Source organism: Eptatretus burgeri, chromosome 16 (assembly GCF_056783735.1).
Source record: "Eptatretus burgeri isolate ZD-2024b chromosome 16, Ebu_testis_v1, whole genome shotgun sequence".
Lineage (NCBI taxonomy): Eukaryota > Metazoa > Chordata > Myxini > Myxiniformes > Myxinidae > Eptatretus > Eptatretus burgeri.
In genome coordinates this window covers 41,185,888-41,205,754 of record NC_140976.1, presented here as the reverse complement: position 1 = coordinate 41,205,754, position 19,867 = coordinate 41,185,888, and the positions used below count along the sequence as shown (strand labels likewise).

Genomic DNA, 19,867 nt, shown 5'->3' with positions numbered 1-19,867 from the left:
AGTGAAATGCCAGACTCGATGGCGCTGAATGGGGTTCTCTGATAACAGCCATAGAGATGTCTACTTTGACAAGCATGTGGTCAGATGAATCGATTGGAGCAGTGGAAGAACAGCAGATATTTTCAGGGAAATTGGTCAAAATCAGATCCAGAAGATATGGAGTAACGTTGGTTGAGATCCGAGTTGGGAAGTTGACAGATTGAGTCAGTCCCAATGAGTCACAGAAGTCTTTTGCTGAAGAGCCATGGCAGGTAAGGGAGGTACCCACACCCAGCCAACTGGCATGATGACAATTGAAGTCACCACATATGAGGAAGAGAGAGTTGGGATGAGAGGATAGAAGTTGGTCCATGTTTTCGGCAAGCGAGGTGTTAATGGAGTTATCACTGTTTGGTGGACGGTACAACACACACATAAACATTAGGTGGGAGTGGAGTGGAAGCCATAGCCAGCGGTATTCCTGGGGGGGGGGGGTGTTGGGGAGTAACGGCAGTGCATGGAGAGTGTAGAATGGAGTTCTTGTTGAAGAGAGCAACTCCACCACCAGGACAAGGCTCAGGTCTGTCATACGGGAGGAGGGAGTAACCAGGTAGAGATACAATGGGGTCAGAGATGTCTTGAAGGAGGAAAGTTTCTGTTCGGCAGGTTATGTCTGATTTTGTCAGTGGCAACCTGTATGGAAAGATCTGTCAGGTTTGAGCGAATACCCTGGATGTTTGAGATCCACGCTGTTAAGGAAGAGGGAGAAGAAGAGGCATTGGCTGCAGGGGAGGCGGAGGGTCGGATGAGGGAGGTGGGGGGCAGGTAAGGTGAGTTGTTGAAAGAGTGTGGGGGATTTCAGAAGAGCTAGGGGAGAAGGAAGGATGAGAAAAGGCTCAGTGGTGATGGGATGAAGCACAGTAATAAGAGAGGGGGCAGTGGGAAGTTGAAGATTGGAGGAGGTGGAGGGATGAGATGGAGGGGAGAGGGCAGGGGAAAGAGGCAGCTTTGTGGATGTGAAGGGGGTGGGGCAGCTTTGAGAAGGGGGAGTGAAGGGCAGATTGGAGAGAGAAGCGTGAGAGTGGAGAGTGGAGAGTGGAGGGAGAAGGATGAGGGGGGAGTTTTTGAGAAAGGTGAGAAGAAAGCTTGGAGAGGGAAGAGTGTTAAGGTTGCTTTGAGAGGGAGAGGAGACTATGAGAGCAGGCACGACCAAGGGGCAGGACGGCGATGGGAGAGGTGGGAAGAGGGGAAGGATGAGACTTGGTCGTGGTATGGTGAAGAAGGGAGTCGGCATGGGGAGTACAATATTTGAGGGGTTGGGAAGAGGAGGAGGTGTGATGAGAGGAAAGAAATAGCATGTTTGAAATGTTGAGGAGTGTACTGATTGTGAGAGAGATGTCTGTTTGCAGCGCATGTAATTGAATGTACATGCGCTGCAAATTTACTTTGATAGTCAGGGTTTTCTTTTATTTTTACACCACCATCAACCACAACAGCGCCAGCATCACCATCACCATCACCTTCACCTCACTCTGACTGACGCCATTGTCTGCGTGCGTGTCAGCACGTACGTGGGCGGAGCCTATGCAGAATAATTTTCCTCTGCCTGGTTGGTGGGCGGAGTTCAAGGAGGAACCTCGCGGCGGCCCCTCGACCAATCTGCGTGCTACGGGTGGGGTGGCCGCCCCTCAGCCAATCAGAACCTGCGACGGTGAGAAAGGCGGTCCGCGCGACGCCCCCGGGCCAATCGACAGACTTGCCGCTCGTTTTGGCCAGTGACAGGGCGACGAGCGATTCTGCGCGCCAAAACCGTCCAGTGAGGGAGGGTGGAGGCGTCCCCCCCCCCGAGACAGGGTGAATAAGGGTGCAGCGCGTTCGGACAGCAAGAGCTTGAGAGATCCTCCCTCCAAAAGAACCGCAAGGGGTGCGCGCCGTCTCTGTCGGTGGACGAGCGAATGTTTGAGATAGTTTATGACCATCAAGCAGGCAGGGTCGTGGTCGATCTGACGGGCAGGTTGAACGGGCGTGGAGTTGTCGGCCCTCGCATTGACGTTCAACTCGGAGACTCGGAGAGGTGGCAGAGAAACCTCCTGCCTTCTCGACAGTTTGGGATACGGAGGAGAGGTTTGGTTGTCAGGATGAGTGCCGAGCGGAGCTGAGGAGGTTGAACGCGGCTGGCACGTGTTTGGATTCTGCTCGCCTCTCGCTGGTGCCTGGTTCGAATCGGCTCGCCCAAACCACACGAGTTGGACAGGTCCGAGGCAGGCACTGGTCTTCAGCTCGCCTTTCCCTCCGAGCTGGAGGCCTCAATAAAGGCTGTAGCCACAGTTTATTTTGGGTTGCCATTTCGAAGTGCCTTCGAAGGTGTGGGTTTGTGTGTGTGTTGTGGCGCCAGTCTAGTAAATAGGAATTATATAAGTGCTCTTTGCTTGTACATAAATTGCCTTGCATCTCTGTATTCAGATAACTCTGTTTCTTGCGTGCCCCCCCCCCCCGCCTCATTATATATAAACCCATGTGTTAAATGTATCAGCTTGTTGCTGTATTTCTTCCATTGGCTTAGCATAGCGTGTGTTGGTGAATTATAAAGGGTTGCCACTGTAAAGGGACATTTGGACCGACGGGACTTCCGCAACCATCCACTCGGGTTGCGCACGGGTCGAGCACGCAAACGGCTCGGCTCGTTCGAGTGCCTTCGAAGGTGTGAATACTCGGTAACTCGCCACTTGGATCTCTCGGTATTTTGAAGATTGGCAAATAACCCTGTACCACGTGGCAGAATTATTGACGATTCACGGTCCGATAAGGGACCCGTACTTTCAGAGTTTTCCGAAAAGGTACGATCTAAATTCCGGGTGCTCGGTGGAGTCGACTTTGTAGCTCCATCTCGCGGTCGTGCTCACCGCCGATACCCCGTCCGCAACAGTATAACAGGTAAGAGGTTCGGAGGAGGTAGATTTAAGTCGAAGGGGTGAATTTGCACTGAAGTTGAAAAAAGAGACAATTGATGGAACACGAACATGCATTGCAAACTGGGATTTAAATTTTTTTTAAGTCAGAGATGTGATTAAATACATTATGTGAGGGATGGAAAAGCCTTTTCTCGGAAAAGGATAATTAAGAGAATGGAGAAAAGAAACGTAACAGTGGGACTTGTTAGACACGGGATGAAGCAAAGGTCGAATTGAAAACAATCTTTTGAAGAAAAAGAAGAGTCATAGATTGTGATACAATACAGAGAAGCAAACATGTAAAAGAGGAAGATGAAACATTTTAAGAGACCGTTTTTTTTAATTATGATTAGGTGAGATAGGTAAAGGAGAGTTGAAGAAAAAAACCATGAAGGTGTATGGTGAATGTGGATTGGCTAAAGTAGAAGGAAGATGGGAGGTCGGTGAATGTAACAGGAAGAAGAAGAGGGGATAGAGAAATCACATGGTTATGGGAGGTGGAAGGTGAGAAGTGAAAACATTTTAAAAATAAAATATAATAAAAATTTAGATTAGGTAAGATGAGGTAAAGGAAAGGTTGAAGAAAAACAAGCTCAAATGAGCTAAGATCCTTGTCCTCTTAATGATGTCATAAAAACGAATATGACGTCATTGTGATGTATCAGGTTTGTGATAAATAATATTTTGTGCTAATGCCCGGCTTGATTCCCGCAAACAAAATTCAAACAGCTTGCCTCGTTTCGGAGATAATGGTATAGACGATTTTCATTAGCGGCGATATTATGACGTCAACTTTTTTTCTCGGAAGAATTTCCAAAATCGGAGATGGTTACTGCCTGCGTGTGGGCTTTCTGCATATACATGGCAAGTTTCACGAAGATCCGATGAAAACTCTGGGTTGTGAAACAAAAAGTCAAAAAATAGGAATGACGTCATAAAAATTGATATGACGTCATATGTGCGGTAATTCATCTCTGCTAATGCCCTGTTGGATTCCCGCAAACAGAATTCAAAAAGCTTGCCTAGTTTTGGAGATAATTTTTTAGGCGATTTCCATTAGCGGAGGTATTTTGACGTCATAACTTTTTTTCTCGGAGGAATTTTCAAAATTGGAGATGGTTACTGTCTGCGCAGGGTATTTTTACATATATATGCCAAGTTTCAGGAATTTACGATGAAAACTGTAGGCTGTGAAACAAAAAAGTCCACAAGAAGAAGATGAAGAACAACAACGTGAGTAAGCCTTAGAGATCCTCCATGAGGATCTAAAATTGTGAAAGTGTCTGGTGAATGTGGGTCAGCAAAAGGAGAAAGAAGATGGTAGATCGGCAGGAGGAAGAAGCGTTGGTACAGGAAGACATGGGGTTTCAGGTGAGGAGGGAAAAGGGATTTTGTTTGTTGTATTTTTTATATTTTAAGACTTGAGACAGAGGGTATAGTTGCGAGGGATAGCAGGAGGGTGGAGGAAAAAGTGGAGAAAAATAATCTGATGGTAATAAGGAGAAAATACAAATAAACATGATCACGTACATAGAAGGGAAGACGGGTAGGCCTCAGTGAAGCCCGATATGACAAACTGACGAATACACACCAAATTAATTAGCACAAGTTTTGAAACAAAACCAAACTAGGAACACTCAGTAAACATGGAGGCAACAAAATAAAGTCAAAACACGACAAACAACGACCAGAAACTTATGTCTGAGAAAGTCGGCACAGGCCACTGGAGAGAACCAACCGTTGCCTCAAAAACTGGAAACGGAAGCCATTGCTTTCTTATTGCTGGATTAACCTTGTCACAGAGGAGGTTGCAGGAGTACTGTGCATGAATCTTTTGTATTCAAGTAAAGCAATTTGCATATCCCTTGAACACCTCTTGAGGATGCAAGACCAAATATATTTAAACAAAAATCCCAATACTCCGATACCATTCCTTTGCTCACAGAATGTTGAGCTCCAACTTTCCTCAGTGCTGGAGATTCAGGGTGGTGTTTCTGCATGCTTTACCCCTCTTTGATTCCAGATTGTGCTGGTGTATCCCCATCCTGCTACTCGTCACAATTGACTCCTTTTGGAAAGGAAAAATAAATCACCTTGTTTACTGAATCGAGCTGATAATTCTGAACAGCTTACCGATTGCTTTTCATTCTTCAGTTTTAGAAAAAGATGCACTTCTCCCTTCGGAGGGGAAGCTTCCTTATGCCTTCATTATAAACTTCTTCATGACTCCCGACGTGTTTGCTAACCCACGACTTGCAATGCTTTTTGGTCAAATGTCGGTCATCTTGGCACACGTCTCACTCAAACCTTTTGTAATTTTATCTTTGAGCGAATGATGAACTCAACATTACCAAGACTAATGCTCACTTCTATGCAGAGAAACAAGTCGGTCACTAAAAATGATATCCTCAACTCGCTTGGTGATTGCATTGTTCACCAAGATGGCCATTCTTGCAGACTCGTTCATGTTTGCCTTTTCTAAATCAGTTTAAGGTTCAATTTGAACCACCATCATAATAAAGACAAACGCATGTGCACCTGTTGCAAACATACTTGTTTTGCTCAACACCTGAAATATTTTTATTTCTTCATGATCTGTTCAACACGTTAAGCTTTAAAATATGACCTTTTTTCCTGTGCAGGTGATGTTTTAATTCTGTTTACTTGCAATTTTTGCAGCGTACAAGTGCAAACATGAGCGTAGAACTGACGGGTGTTTGGATGAAAGCTACTGCACGTTCTTGAAAGGTAATTATTAAACTGCACCAGGTGTATAAATATAGTGTGTACTGATTTACAATGCGAACCGAAGGCTTTTGCAGAACAACATCTTTCATTTTAAATAATATTCTTGAATTAGTGTGGGTTGACGATCCTGCCAAAAATGGCTTCTAAAGGCAGTGTAGCAGCTGATGCTGTTTCAGGTATTGGGTGGTTCTGTGGTTTTAACAAACAAGCTGAGCTGATTTTTCCCATGTAATGTTGATATTGTTGCGAATTCGTGCCCGCCGGCGTGCGAACGGCCACGTAACTCGAATCGCGGCACGTCTCCCACCGGACGGACAATTCTGTCGTGACCCTCTCGGACTAACGTCGGGAGCTAGTCACGGGTGGGCCTTTCGGCCTCACCACGATCGTGCCAATCGGCCTCCGCGTGGGATAGGGTTGTTCGCCAAATTCGACCTACCTAAGTACCCACGCGGAGGGTAGACCGGGCGATCACACCTCGCCGCAGGTCGACTCCGGAAACGGGCCACTTAAGCGACCCGTTCCATACTATCGGGATAACCGAGCGGTGTTATCGTCGGCCTCGACGGTTCCGATTAATTATCGGGCGTATTAAGCCCACTACCAACCCTTTACGTGAAGCAAGATGGAGATTCAATTAAAGAAAAGACGAAGCGAAACGGGAAAAAACAGTTCAACATAATGCACATTTCTTCCACGGCACACGGAGAGCACACATATACAATTACAACAATTATGCACATATATCAAATGCTACAAAAGAAACACAACAATGCAGATCTACTACGGACTACACGAGCACACGGCAACACTTACACAGTTTTACTTTACAGACGGCGCCAACAACACATTTACTCAAAAGCAAAAGAAAAGGGCCACCCTCAAAGACAAGGGGGCAGACGGGCCTGTGGGCCAATATTTGAGCGGGACCTGAAAGAGCGGTCAGGTCCGCGAGACCGGGTGGATCCTACCTGTGTCTTGTGATGAGCCGCAAATGTGGCGGCGCGGCGGCGCCCCGACTCCGCGCGCCTTCGCGGGTTTCGTTGGCACTGCTTGGAGTGGGGTGGGAACGGGGCCCCCTTTTCGCACTATCTCAGCGCCGGGGGGGAAAAAGGGGGGGAATTGTTGATGCTCTGGGGAAAGCGGATAGCTGGCCTGCTTGGGTCCCGCGACGAGCGACTCCACTGCGAGCTCGTCGCCGACCGCCGTCTTCCTTGCCTCGGACCCGAGCTATTCGATCTCTTCCGCAATTCTCCTCAGCCGACTGCAGCAAACCACCTGTACGCCCTCGCCTCCCGACTCACTCCGCGCTCCAATCCGACTCGACCGCGCTCCAAGCTCCAGGCTTCCCCTCTCTGCAGCTCCCCGACAGACTCCGAACCCCGACAGACTGTGAGCTCCACTCGGCTCTCCGACCTCTCCAGACTGACTCTTCCGAAAAACTCACTAAATTCGCTCGGCGCTTTATAGTCCGGCAGGAGAACCCATATGCAAATTTCTGGATCAGAACGAGCTCTGGGGTGGAGCCACGCTCGCCCATTGGACGGAGAAAAAGGGGCGTGAGTCTCCCCTGATCCTAGAATTTGCATATCGCGATTCCACACCGAAGCGCCTGGATGCGGGGCCAAACCTCCCCGCGCTTGCTGATTGGACGGATCAGAAGTGGGCGTGTATCATTCCTGATCCGAATTCTCCTCGGAAAGGCCGCACTTTGCACTCGCGGTTCGGCACGCACCTTGTACGAGTCCAGGACAGCCTGACGCTCGGTGCTCACAAGTGGTGTGGGAATGGCGGTAGAAGGAGAAGTGAAGGTGGTGGAGGGTTTATTGTGGTGGTTTATGGCCATGGCGACGTTTGGAATGGCGGTGATGCGATGTTTGCAGGAGCGAGTTGTGAAGGTAAAGGTCGTGGCTGTTGGCGTTGTTGTTGTGAAGCGGCGTTGCGGTCGGTGGTTATTGTGTCATGGCGGTTGAGACGTGGTGGTTCAAAATAAAGATAGAACAGAAAAACGACTATCTCAAAGGGTTGCAGCCCGAATGAATCACATTTATTCCCTCTAAACAACGGGTTTGGGGCTAACTACACATGTACTTCCAGAGATATCTCACCTACGGGACCTGAATGGTGGTTTGCGAATTTCCTCAACCGCAACAATATGTATCCTGCTGGCTACATCTGAAAATTCTTAAGTATCAAGGGGTACCGAAACAAGATGGTTGTGTGGCACACACACACACACACACACACACACACACACACACACACACACACACACACACACACACACACACACACACACACACACACACACACACACACACACACACACACACACACACACACCCTCTGTTTGTCAGGACCCTTGGTTTTCAGGGTCACCTTAGCATTGCTCAAGTCAGCCACACTTGCTGCTGCCTTGTGATGTTTTGTTTGAAGCATTGAAAGTACAGAGCACAGATAAACCCCATAGGTTGGCATGTATGGAGAGGAGGAGATTCCTCCTTAATCATCCTGTTGAATGTGGTTTTTATTTTATTTTTTATTTTTTGAGTGGCGGGGCGGGGGGCATCTTTTCATCACATTAATACACAGATAAATTGCCTTTACTCACAGTGCTCTGCAACCTTGCATTTGTGCACAAGTTTTTGCTTCACATAAGTTTTGAAAAGAAAACTTAGTCACAGCGTCTCAATTGTTTTCAAAGTCTGTGCAACATTGTGAATAAAATGTAAATGAGTTGCAAAGCAAACACAAGTTATATTGAATAGCAGACCCTCCCCATTTGTGGGGGTTACATTCTTGAAAAACCCCGTGTTGGGCTAAACCACAAAAAATCACTTGGTTAAGATGCCTGCCCTAGCAAAAATGAAAAACATGTAAAATTGTACTTACTGATGATGATTATGTTGATTGAGGGCGTTTGAGGTTATTGAGATAAGGTCAACGTCATAGGGTTATCAGACTTTGTGAAGGTGATCTTTGTCTGCTTATAGACCTACGTATAATCTTATAGACCTATGTATAAGGTGACATGACAGCGTCCATCTCGTGCTGGAACCTGTCCATGAACCTGTCATTTCAGGTCCATTTCAGGAACCTGTCCATGAGGATTAGTGAAAACCTCTCAAGATATGTGCCTCATTCTGCTTTATACCAAGTGTTCTCTTTCATGCTCCTCAACTCTATCTTATTTTCACCTCCTTGCTTCAAAACAAACAAACAAATATTTTTGCTCGAAAAAAATCAACTCATTCTGCCCCTATTTCCTTCCTTGGTTCATTCTTTATTTCTTCCTTTCTCATTACCTCCCAGTTGAACCAACATTCTTCATCATTGAATTAATTTGCTTCTTACTTTGAAAGATTTTATTAACATTTTATAATGTTTCATTTGCATTATTTCACTAAAACCCCACATGGTCTTCTTCATAACTATTTATTGTCACGAACACACCACAATGTAATTATAAGTCTTGTGAAAACTAAATCGTGCAATATCACACGATAACAAACTAAATCATGCGATATGAAACTATATCGCATGACCGCAAAATATCATGTGATAACAGTCTGTGCGGCACGATATCGAAAGATCAACCGAATATGTGATGGAGGGCAGCGTGGGGCTGTGAGATGAGATGGAGATGCGGAGTTGTGTATTCCTCCACACCAGATCGCGATAGAGCAAGAGGCACGTGATCAGCACATTCTACCACAATAAATTAACCACTATTAAGCAAAATTGCGATGCGGAAACCAAATATGATATTGTAACTTTCATTCATTCAGTTTATTGGTGCGTCTCCCTCCCCCCTCCCTTCTCTCCTCCCCTTTACCCCTTCTCCCCCCTCTCCCTCCAACATTTGCTCCTTGTCTGCTGTCTGTTTTAATGACCATCTAATAGACGCTGCATTTCACTAAACTGTAGTGCTGAAAGCATACACAATACACACAAATAACCATGCACCGAATAAAATTGGCTCTTTCCCAATTGCTCAAAAAAATGTTTTTCTTCTTCGACCATCTTTATAAGAAATTATTTATTGGTTCACGAGTCATTAAGTGAACACTATATTCGTTATGGGTGTGTGTCTGTCTGTCTGTCTGTCCCGAGCATAGCTCCGTGGGTTTTGATCCTATCCTGATAAAATTTGGGTGGGAGGTTTATATCATGATCGAGTTGTGTTTTCCTGAGAATGGGCGTGCTGCGCCCATTATGGGTTGAGCCACGCCCAAAAAACATGTTTTTAGGGGGTAGCCGATTTCAAGTTACATCTTCTCCGAGGGGTTTGTCGAATCTGGCAGGGGTTTCGGTATTTGGTTAGCCCAATGGCACCTGCATAGCCCCACGGAGCTCGATTTTTCATTTTTGTCCCAAGGTCAAGGTCACAAGGTCACGAACTTAGAAAATGTCAAAAAAAATCAATAAATTGGGCATCGAGCTCCTAGAGTTTTCAACTGTTTCGAATGAAAGTTGGTATGCAAGTAGTGCTCTTCGAGTACTACAACTTTCATCATTTACTTTTTTCCCGATTCTCGCCGGTTTGCCCGTGGCGTCCCCTTGAAGGTCAAAAAATAAAAAAGGCGAACTTTGTACATTGCTCGTGAACCATTGCCGTCTCCAGACTTATTTATTTTTATTATCTCTAGCAAGGAAGCACACCGTACATTTTTGAAGTCTTTAGTATGACTCGGGCTTGGGTTTCAAACCATCGACCTCCCGGACTCAGAGTGACTGCTCAAGCCATTATGCCACTGAGTCTGATAAATGGAACTAACTTTCTGACTTTGAATCAGAAATAACAGGCTTATAGTTCAGCCTATATTCCTGTACATCGGTGGGGAATACTGTACTGTTTACTGACTGTGTTGAGAAACACTGTTTCTTCTTACTTGTCGATTGTTAATTTGTATTGTTTGCCATCCACAGGCATGTTGGCTGATACCGATGCCCACGTGTTTCCATCAAAATGCCACCGCTGGAGTTCACTTAAAAGTCAACTTTTGATTCCTGATGACAAAATTCTGGAAAAACTGTTTTGTAAACAGGAGGGAGTCACATTTTTGCATGTCCACTCTGACAACTCCAAGATTACAGGTACATCTTCAAGTTAAAAATATCAGCGAGAAATTTGACTTATGTAAGGTTCCAATGACTATGAGGTTCAGCACATGAATGGAAAGTGATGTGTGCTTTTTTGTGCCATTCGTATGTTAAGTGGCCTGAGCTCTGCCTTATTGACATTTGACCTTCGTGAGGAATCAGGTATATTAGTTTTCTTTACCTTCTGTATTTGAACATACAAACTCTGGGATTCCAGTCTCGTGTCTTCACCAATAAACCATAACTGTTATGTAGAAAAAAAAAATTTTCAATAACACTTCGAAGCTTTAAATGTCCACTCTGTGGTGAAGACTGCACTTTTTTTTCGATTTTTAGTTTTTCGAACACTAGTTTTTCGAATTTAAATGACTGCACTGTAGTTTAACTTTGTGGAGTTGCACATGGCTGTATCATTGCCCAAAGTTTCAGCAAAAACACATTTAATGTAACCAGTTTTTTTTTTTCTCCGCCTCTTCAGATAACAGTCAATCCTGGTACAAAAACAAGCGCACATTTTGGGAACTGCGGGATGAGTTCCTGAAGATCTGTGAACTACACAAACTATCAGATGTCGTATCGACAGAATTGCAGACAGAAGGTTATGCTCCATGCCCTACCCTTCAAAACTACGTTTCAATCCTAATGCCCTACATCCAAGCATTTCTCCACTCCCGAAAACAGTTTCAGGATGTCTATGCATCCCTTCTCAACTCTGGCATTGCAGAGAAACTGAAGAAGATGCAGTTTGCTCAGGTATTCTTTATTTCACAGTGTAAATGCAATAAACTTTCTGTTGTTGGAAAAATGGTTTGGTAGCAAACCACTTTACCATTTGTGACCATTTTTATGGGGTCTGGAGGGTAATATGAGGCATGGGGGAAATTGAGTTGGGTCATTGTGCCATTTTTTTCCTCTGATGGTAAGGCTAAGTTATGGAAGAGCTGTACTTTAGAGTAAACCCTTAAATATCATGGTTTGTCCATTCGCGAGCAACTTCTCTGTATATGGTATGCAGTTATCGTGTAGCTTAATTTTTACTATCTGTGTTTTTAAAAAAAAACAAAAAACATTTTTTGGGCAAAGTTGTGAGTCATTGTTTGCATCCACGTAGGTGGTTATCTTGCACCAGAAGCCTTTCGTAGTTTTTCACGCATCATTGATAAATGAATATACCATGTGGTATATGTATATCCATAAAAGTGAGGCAAATATCAGTGCAAGTTTTGCCGCAAGTGCTCCCCAAAGTGTTTCTCGCGCACCTGTTAATTATGGTGCCCAAGCATAAAGTGCAAAAAAGCAGAGTAGGGTAATAACCTATGACCTTTTGTGGAAAATAATCGCTGTCTTGGAGGAGGAGGGGGGGGAGGGGTGAAGGGATTAACAAAGGTAGAAAATGTATCACTGCTTTGGATGGGGGACGATCTGAGATGGTTGGAGGATGTGGAACTTGGTTCCACATCTGTAAAAAAAGAGGAACAATTGAGTGGTGTGACCAGTGATCCTGCATTTACGTACTTTAACCAGAAAGGGGGTTAATGGTGGACCGTGTGAGCCCTCCAGAAACTTTAGGGGTGGGGGGAGGGCGACGACAAAGCACAAAAAGGGCAGAGGGTGCAAGACAAGAAAGGAGGTGGTAGAAGACAGAGACCACTGACCTGTCTGCGATGGCAAAGTGATAAGCCCATACACCCAACTTCAACATTGGAGATTCCAATAATCTTAAAGGCCTTGGTTTCCACAGCGTCAGGCTGAGCAAGATGTGAGGCAGGGGAGCCAGCCCAGAGGGGAGAGCAGCACTCCATCAAGCTGCGGATGAAAGCTTTATAGGTGGATAGGAGCTCAGTTCTGCCAAGGAATTACTTCGTTGTAAAGTCAATTTATATTTATTTTACATATTAATTATGCCTCCGCTGACAAAGTCGCCAGATGCATTATGTTTCAGGGTTGTCTGTACGTCTGTCCATGCTAATTTTCTGTTTTTTTTTCTGCAACCACATATCCAAGTGACACAAAATTTTCACCATTTGTTGTCTTAATGTTGACATAGAATGTCTTAATGATACTTATGTCTTAATGTTACATTTGTTGACAGAGAATGTCTGAATGATACTTATGACATCATCGGTTACCTGGTGTGGCAGCCATGTTGGAAAAAAGGAAAAAACTATCTCCCAAACTGCTCCATGGAAAAAAAATTTAACTTGGCATATGTGACGTACTCCCCATGGGAATCAAGTGTGATGGTTTTTTTTGATGATGTCGGAGGTGGCTTCGTACGAAAATACAGTACGTTAAACGCTTTATCCGATCAGAATGAAAATTTTTGAGCATTATCTCAGGCTAAATTGTATGGGGGGCGGGGGGGATTGATGCCATCTCTCACATGGTTCGGCAGCTTTTCTTTTCTTGTTTAATTTTTTTTACATAAAAGCCTTCAAAAATCTTCCTTTCTGAAACGGCTTAACAGATTGGGACGAAATTTTACAGGTATGATCGTTTGGCTATGAGGAACAAAAAGTTCTCGACCTATGATGTCAAGGTGACAGGGTTTGGCAGCTATGATTTTTTTGAAGAATTAAGCTTTAAAAGTCTTCTTCTCCAGAACAGTTTGACAGATTGAGGGGAAACTTCACGTACATGTTCCCTCAGCCTTGGCAATACCAGGGTGTTCACGAATATTTGATAGGTCACATGGTCTGGCAGCCACATTGGATTGAACGAAAATCTTTAAAAAAACAATTTCTCTTGAGCCACTTCGTCAATCGACAAGAACCGTCACAGCTATGATGGAGTAGACATGGGGAATATTTGTTTTAAATTCCAACCTGATCGGACGCATGCTCTGGCAGCTAGAATTATTTACTATTTTGAATCTTGGTTCAGGGATTTAAATCAAACTTGGGACAAGTATGTATAATCCTGGAATAACGTGGGTGGGGACAAATCTGTCAACGTCAAAGAGTGCCATTCTTGTTTTGATTATGATATGGTTATTTTGGCTGCCACCCACCTCCCTTTCCATTTTCTCTTATCCAAGGAACCAAACCTCCTTTTTCACAAAGGTCCTTGGTTTTAACTTTCGCTGTTTTGGATATCGCAGCACCTTTCTTTTTGGAACGTAACCCCCATGATATTTAAGGGTTTACTGCATTTCATAAGAGAGGTCCAAGGACCTTCCCAATTTGCTTTTTCCAAAGATATGACCAGTGCATATAGCCAGGGGGACAAGGCAGGAAGTGACCAGCACTCTAAACCTGTGGTGTGTGTGATTTTTTTTTTTTTCGCATTGGCTCAAACTTTTGTTTTCTCCCTGTCACTTAACAGGTTGACCAGCTCTACATTTTGCACAGGTTAACCCTGTCCAGTTCCATAGCACTAGTTCGAGTGGAGACAGTGTGTGGCATTGACAAACGATGCGATTTCTTCATTCAGAAGCATAATGTCATTGAAACTGATCTGAAGGCTTTGGTTGAAGTTTGCGTGTAAGTTTTTACAATCTGATTCATTGAGTTTTTGAGTTCATCTGGCTGCTGCTAATGGTTACTTTGATAACAATGAATTTGCCTTTTTGCTTGAAACATCAGGGCCGTCACATTATATCTTCTTTTTCCTCACTCGAAGCAAGTTTGTAGTGCTGTGCTAGACCCTATTGTTACTGCTTTATACAAGTCCTGTTTTTGATGCCTCTGCTGATGAATTCACCAGAGGCATGATGTTTTTGGGTCATACATCTGTCCGTGTTAATTTTCTCAGTTTTCTTTGCAACCACCTATCCAATTGACACAAAATTTTCACCATTAGTGTAACTACTCGTGTAGAATGTTTTAATGTTAATTATGATGTCACAGGTCATGTGTTGTGCCAGCCATGTTGGAAAAAAGGAAAAACGGAAAAACTTTGGACCTCTACTATTACTACGTCGACTCAAGTCTAAAGGGCCAGCACCGGGCAGGCATAAAGGGCCAGTAGCTCTGAAACCGCTCCATGAAAATAATTGAAGCTTGGCACATGTCATGTACTCCCAATGGGAAATAAGTGTGATTTTTTTTATGATGTCCAAGGTGGCTTCGTTGTGACATCATAATTGCATGTGTTGAACACTTTATCTGATTAGTATGAAAATTGTTGAAGGTCATCGAGGGCTAAATTGTATGGCGTGGGTGGGGGGGAATGGGGGGGGTGATGACGTCATCCGTCACGTGGTTTGGCAGCAATTTTTCTTTTTATGTGGATGGAGGCATATCTGGCGACGTTGCGTTGTTGAAGAGTATCCTAGTTTATTATATGCTCTCAATTTTTTATAGTTCTTAATATTCATTTTGCATTGTTTTTATGATGTTGACCGTTTCCTTTTCTCCAGGGAGCTTTCCAAGTTTTTCAGCCAAAATAACAAGGAATGCCAGAAGGATTTGGATTATTTTCTGCACTTGTTGACCAGCATGCTTAGAGACAAGGTATAATGTTATTTTACTTTTTGTTACCTTGCAGTGTTTTTCAAATCAAAAGATGATGGGAGGCTTGGATGTCCACATATTATGTTTTGGGATGGCATTGGCTTTTTGCTTCATTCATAAATATGAGAACCCTGTGTCAAAACAAAAGGTGTTTGTAGTTATGCTTCAAGGATAATATAAACATTGACTGTTGTTCATCATAATATTTAGCTCAAATAATTTTGTAGAAATGATGATTGTTAAGGATTATTTGTAACATCTTTGGAAATCAAGCTCATGCTGCTGTCCTACGAATATCTCAAAACTGTTGCAAGTTCTGTAAATAATTTCCACTTTCTTTGTAATTTTATGCCTCTGCAGCTGACGGCCAGGGGCATTGTTTTGGGGTGATCCCTCTGTGCTTCTATCCGTTATCGGTATTTTGTCACCATGATAACTTATGAAGCACTGAATGAATTCCAATAAGACCTGGCACAAATATGGACTGTAATACAAAGATGAACTGATTAAATTTTGGGTATAACAGGACAAAGGTCCTTTGTCCTTCAATCATTTTGCAGAAGAGAACTCGAGTACTTGTATAACTTAATCAAGTCAGGTCAGGTATGGAAGCATGCGCCGGAGTGGTGCATTGCTGCGTCCACTTTTCGCCAGTACTCCAGGGGCCTCCATTTGGCCATCCCCATTTCCTTGAGATATTGATCAAACTGTTGCAACTATGAGGCAGATGGACGGCCCATTGGCTTCCTCCACTCACGAAGCTCCCTCTCTGAGAGAATCTGGTGAGCAGTATCAGCGTCAGGAAAATGAGCCACATGTCCATACAGCCGCTGCTGACGCTCACAGACTATGCAGGTAACAAATCTCATTTGAGTCTTTCTCAGAAACCTCTCATTGGACACAAAGTCTGACCAGCGATAGCCAAGGATTCTCTGAAAAGACCTGGTACCAAAGGAATGAAGTCTCTGTTTCAGATCCCTGGTCAGAGTCAAAGTCTCACATCCGAGGAGCAAGACTGGAAGCACCAAGGACCTGGAAACTTGGACTTTCGTCTTCCTGCACAGGTACCGACAACACCACACCACATAATCCACTGAATCCATGACTCCCCAGGCCTGATCCAGATGTATATTGACCTCTGGCTCACAGCCAGCAGAGACATGAATATCACTGCCAAGGTCAGTGAATCCGTGACCTCAACATCCTCGCCACAAACAGGTACAGACAGGATAGCAGCATCCAAGACGTCATTGAAAGCCTGGATCTTAATTTTGACCCAGGAAACCCATAATCCCAGCAGCTCTGACTCCTCAATCAGCACTTCAAGGACCCCCAAAAGGATATCCAGAGTCTCTGCAAAGATGATTGCATTATCTGTGAAATCAAGGTCAGAGCACTTGACATTCCCAAACAATGCACCACAGCTTGATCTCTCCAACATCCTCCCCAGGATCCAGGCCATACAAGTGCTGAAAAGTGTGGGGGCCAGTACACACCCGTGACGAACTCCAGTAACAACTGTAAATAAGTTGGAGATGGTATCGCCACATCTCACAGCACTCTCAGTACCAGAGTATAGTTCAGACATCATATTTATCAGTTTTGGTGGCACTCCGTGAAGACCAAGAATCCTCCAGAGGGCATCCCGATTCACTGAATCAAATGCGTTGCAGAGATCAACATTGCCTGCAAGCAGAAGATTGGGACGATACTCTGTGCAGAGCGTTGGTGCTGATTCAGCAGTCTCCTTGGCTATTGGACACAATCCTGGATGGGTCGCCACTCCGACACCATTAAGACAAACCATTAAGCCAACAGCCCCAGCAAGCAGCCCCTGCCGAAACTCGTCTGTGTTCGATGAGGACCCGAATGGCAAGGATACGGTCAATTGTTAACCTCTTTGGTGTAAAGCCTGACTGCTCTGGGCGCTGCTGCTCAAGCAAATGGTGGCGAACCCTATCAATAATTATCCGAGCAAGCACCTTTCCCGGCACTGAGAGCAGCGTCACCCCTTGGTAATTGTTGCAGTCCTGGCGATCACTCTTCCCTTTCCAGAAAGGGACAACAAGGCCCCTCTTCCAGTCAGTTGTGATGATGCCTGTGTTCCAGGCAGAGCATAGAACTGCATGCAATGACACGAGTTCAGCATGGATGCCACAGATCCCAGGAGCTTCACCCCATTTCAAGCAGTTCACCGTAGCATGTGTTTCCACAAATGAAGGTGGATCGCAGTTGATTGAAGGGTCAGCAATAGGGATAGTAACACCCTGACATCCAACTCAACAGCTGGTGGAGCAGCCTGGTACAACCGCTCAAAGTATCCGGCCCACTGGGCCTTCACTTCGTACTCCTCTGTCAAGAGCCCACCACCCTCCGCTCTAACTGCAGTCGATTGAGGGATGGGCTTGGAGGAACCCAATGCACAAATTCCCCTATAAACAGGACGAGAATCACTTTGACCACAACTGATGCTCCACGCCCTCACAGATTCCTTGCACATAGGCCTCCTTTCCCACCCTCATCGCATGTACAGTTTTACACCTCAACTCCCTGAACAGCTCAGCTTTGCCATTGAGCCTGGCTCTGCGACTCTGATCAATATTGTGTCCCTTGAGAGACAAAATTCAGTGTCCCTTGAGAGACAAATTGCTTCATCGCCCTACGGTGCGTTCCAAGGCATCCACCGGCAACATCAACGATGGTGATCTTGAAGGCACTCCACAACTCTTCAGGATTCCCCAAAGCACCCAGACCCCCTGCCCCGAAATCCCCACTCAGCCTGTTCGCAAACTCCTCAGCAACACTCTCAAACTTGAACTTGCCAACATCCAGCCTCCTGGATTTAAGCTGCAGCTTCAGAGTTGCTACAACAAGCCTGTGGTCTGTATTGCAGAACTGAGCACTCTGGTAGACCCTGCAGTTCTGGATCATCCTCCAGCGACCATGAATAAGCACATGGTCAAACTCCTTTGCCATACCACCAGTGTTGGAATAACAAGTCTTGTGATGAGCCTTTTTGTGCTGAAATCATGAACCAGCCACCCTTAGTCCACGAGGAACTTAGTGATATTCTGGTTCACAGTTCACACGTCTCATAACCATCCCTATCAGTTCCTGTGTGCATTGAAATCCCCCAAGACTCGAAGAGTATCTCGCCTGGAGCACTGACGTTCTGACTTCACTCCTGACTCTATACTCGAGTTCTTGTATAACTTAATGACTATAACTTGAGTTCTTATATAACTTAACGTTGTCTTGCAGACTATAACAATGTTATCTCCCTTCTCCTTATCTCTCTCGTACTCTCCCTCACGTGACCTTTAATTATTCATGTGACTTTTGAGATGAAACGTAACAGTAGGTTGACGTCTTACATGGGAAGAGGCATATCCATCGACGCATTCGCATTACACGCTATTGTTACGTTGGAGAGGGTACAAATTACCTTGTTTGGTAAGTTGGGGTGGTCCGTGTGTTCATGTAGATTCGAATATTTTCTGTAACCAGGGACCTGTTGGAGTGAAAGTTGTGTATTTATGTATGCCCTGAGTGGCGGTATGGTTGACATGGGAACAAGATAGGAACGTGGAATTTGACGTGTCCTCTCTGTAAAACAAGGCAAGGTGCCAGGCAAGGTGAGGATGGGGTGGGAACCTCATGGTGATGGTTGTGTCTGTGTACCGTGTGGCCCACGATGATTTGATGGGCACCATGATGACAGCCGGCCCACATGATGTCACCGCGGCAGAAACTGCGTTCTGCATGAATGCCCCCCTACCTTCTCCTCCCCCCCCCCCGGCCCCAATTGTGTGTGAAAGAAATTATGTGCTCGTGGCACCTTAATTTTCTACATTCAGGGTGTTTCATAAGTTACTTTACCGAGAATTCTGTTCTCGAATGAAAACCAAAACAAACAAACAAAAACATTAGTAAATTAAGAATCTTTATTTTTACCTTGTGCAAACATAAATTTCATACTTTAATGTCAACTTCATGACTTTACGGAAATTGCTTGAAGTGATCACCTTCATTCTTTATACATTTTTCACACCTTTTTGTAACATTGCGACACATAGCTCTGCAAAGTTCAGGTTTGTTACAAAAAAACGTCAAATTATAGCTAAATTGCTTTTATCAAGTCGTCTACATTTGTGGGGTTTGTCACGTAAACCATGTCTTCAATAATTTCCCACACATAAAACTCACACAGCAACAGAACAGGTGATCTGGATGGAAAGCCAGTAGTCCACGATGATCAATCCATTCTGTAAATGTTTCGTTCAGAAATTATCAGACTTGTAGCCCAAAAGTGCGTTGGTGCCCCATCGTGCTGACAAATCGAGTCACCATTTGTTCCAGTCATGGCAAGACCGTGTCCTGTAACTTGGTTCGATCAGTGTCTGCCGTCACCGCTCCTTCAAAAAAGTACAGCCCAATTCCACCATCTGCATATATTCAACCCCACACTGTAACTCCTGGAACATTTAGTTCATGCTCAAAACAAAATGTAGATTGACCTCAGACCAAAAGACACAATTATGTTTGTTTTAATACTGATAGTTACCCCAATGACTCCACACAATATGATTTATGAATTATGGATCTGACGTAGCACGATTAAACAGCCATTAT

General features: G+C 44.7%; 1 protein-coding gene across 8 annotated transcripts in view; it reads left to right on the top strand.

Annotated features, from left to right (window-relative positions):
* LOC147010935 (uncharacterized) overlaps positions 1-19,867 on the top strand; it is a 234,455-nt gene that overhangs the window by 183,327 nt on the left and 31,261 nt on the right. For all 8 annotated transcript variants that reach the window (XM_085859819.1, XM_085859817.1, XM_085859816.1 and 5 more), the window contains 5 exons: positions 5,610-5,678; positions 10,608-10,775; positions 11,260-11,534; positions 14,106-14,263; positions 15,142-15,235. In XM_085859819.1, coding sequence (XP_085715945.1) covers positions 5,610-5,678; positions 10,608-10,775; positions 11,260-11,534; positions 14,106-14,263; positions 15,142-15,235 — 764 coding nt within the window. The remainder of the gene's footprint in view (positions 1-5,609; positions 5,679-10,607; positions 10,776-11,259; positions 11,535-14,105; positions 14,264-15,141; positions 15,236-19,867) is intronic.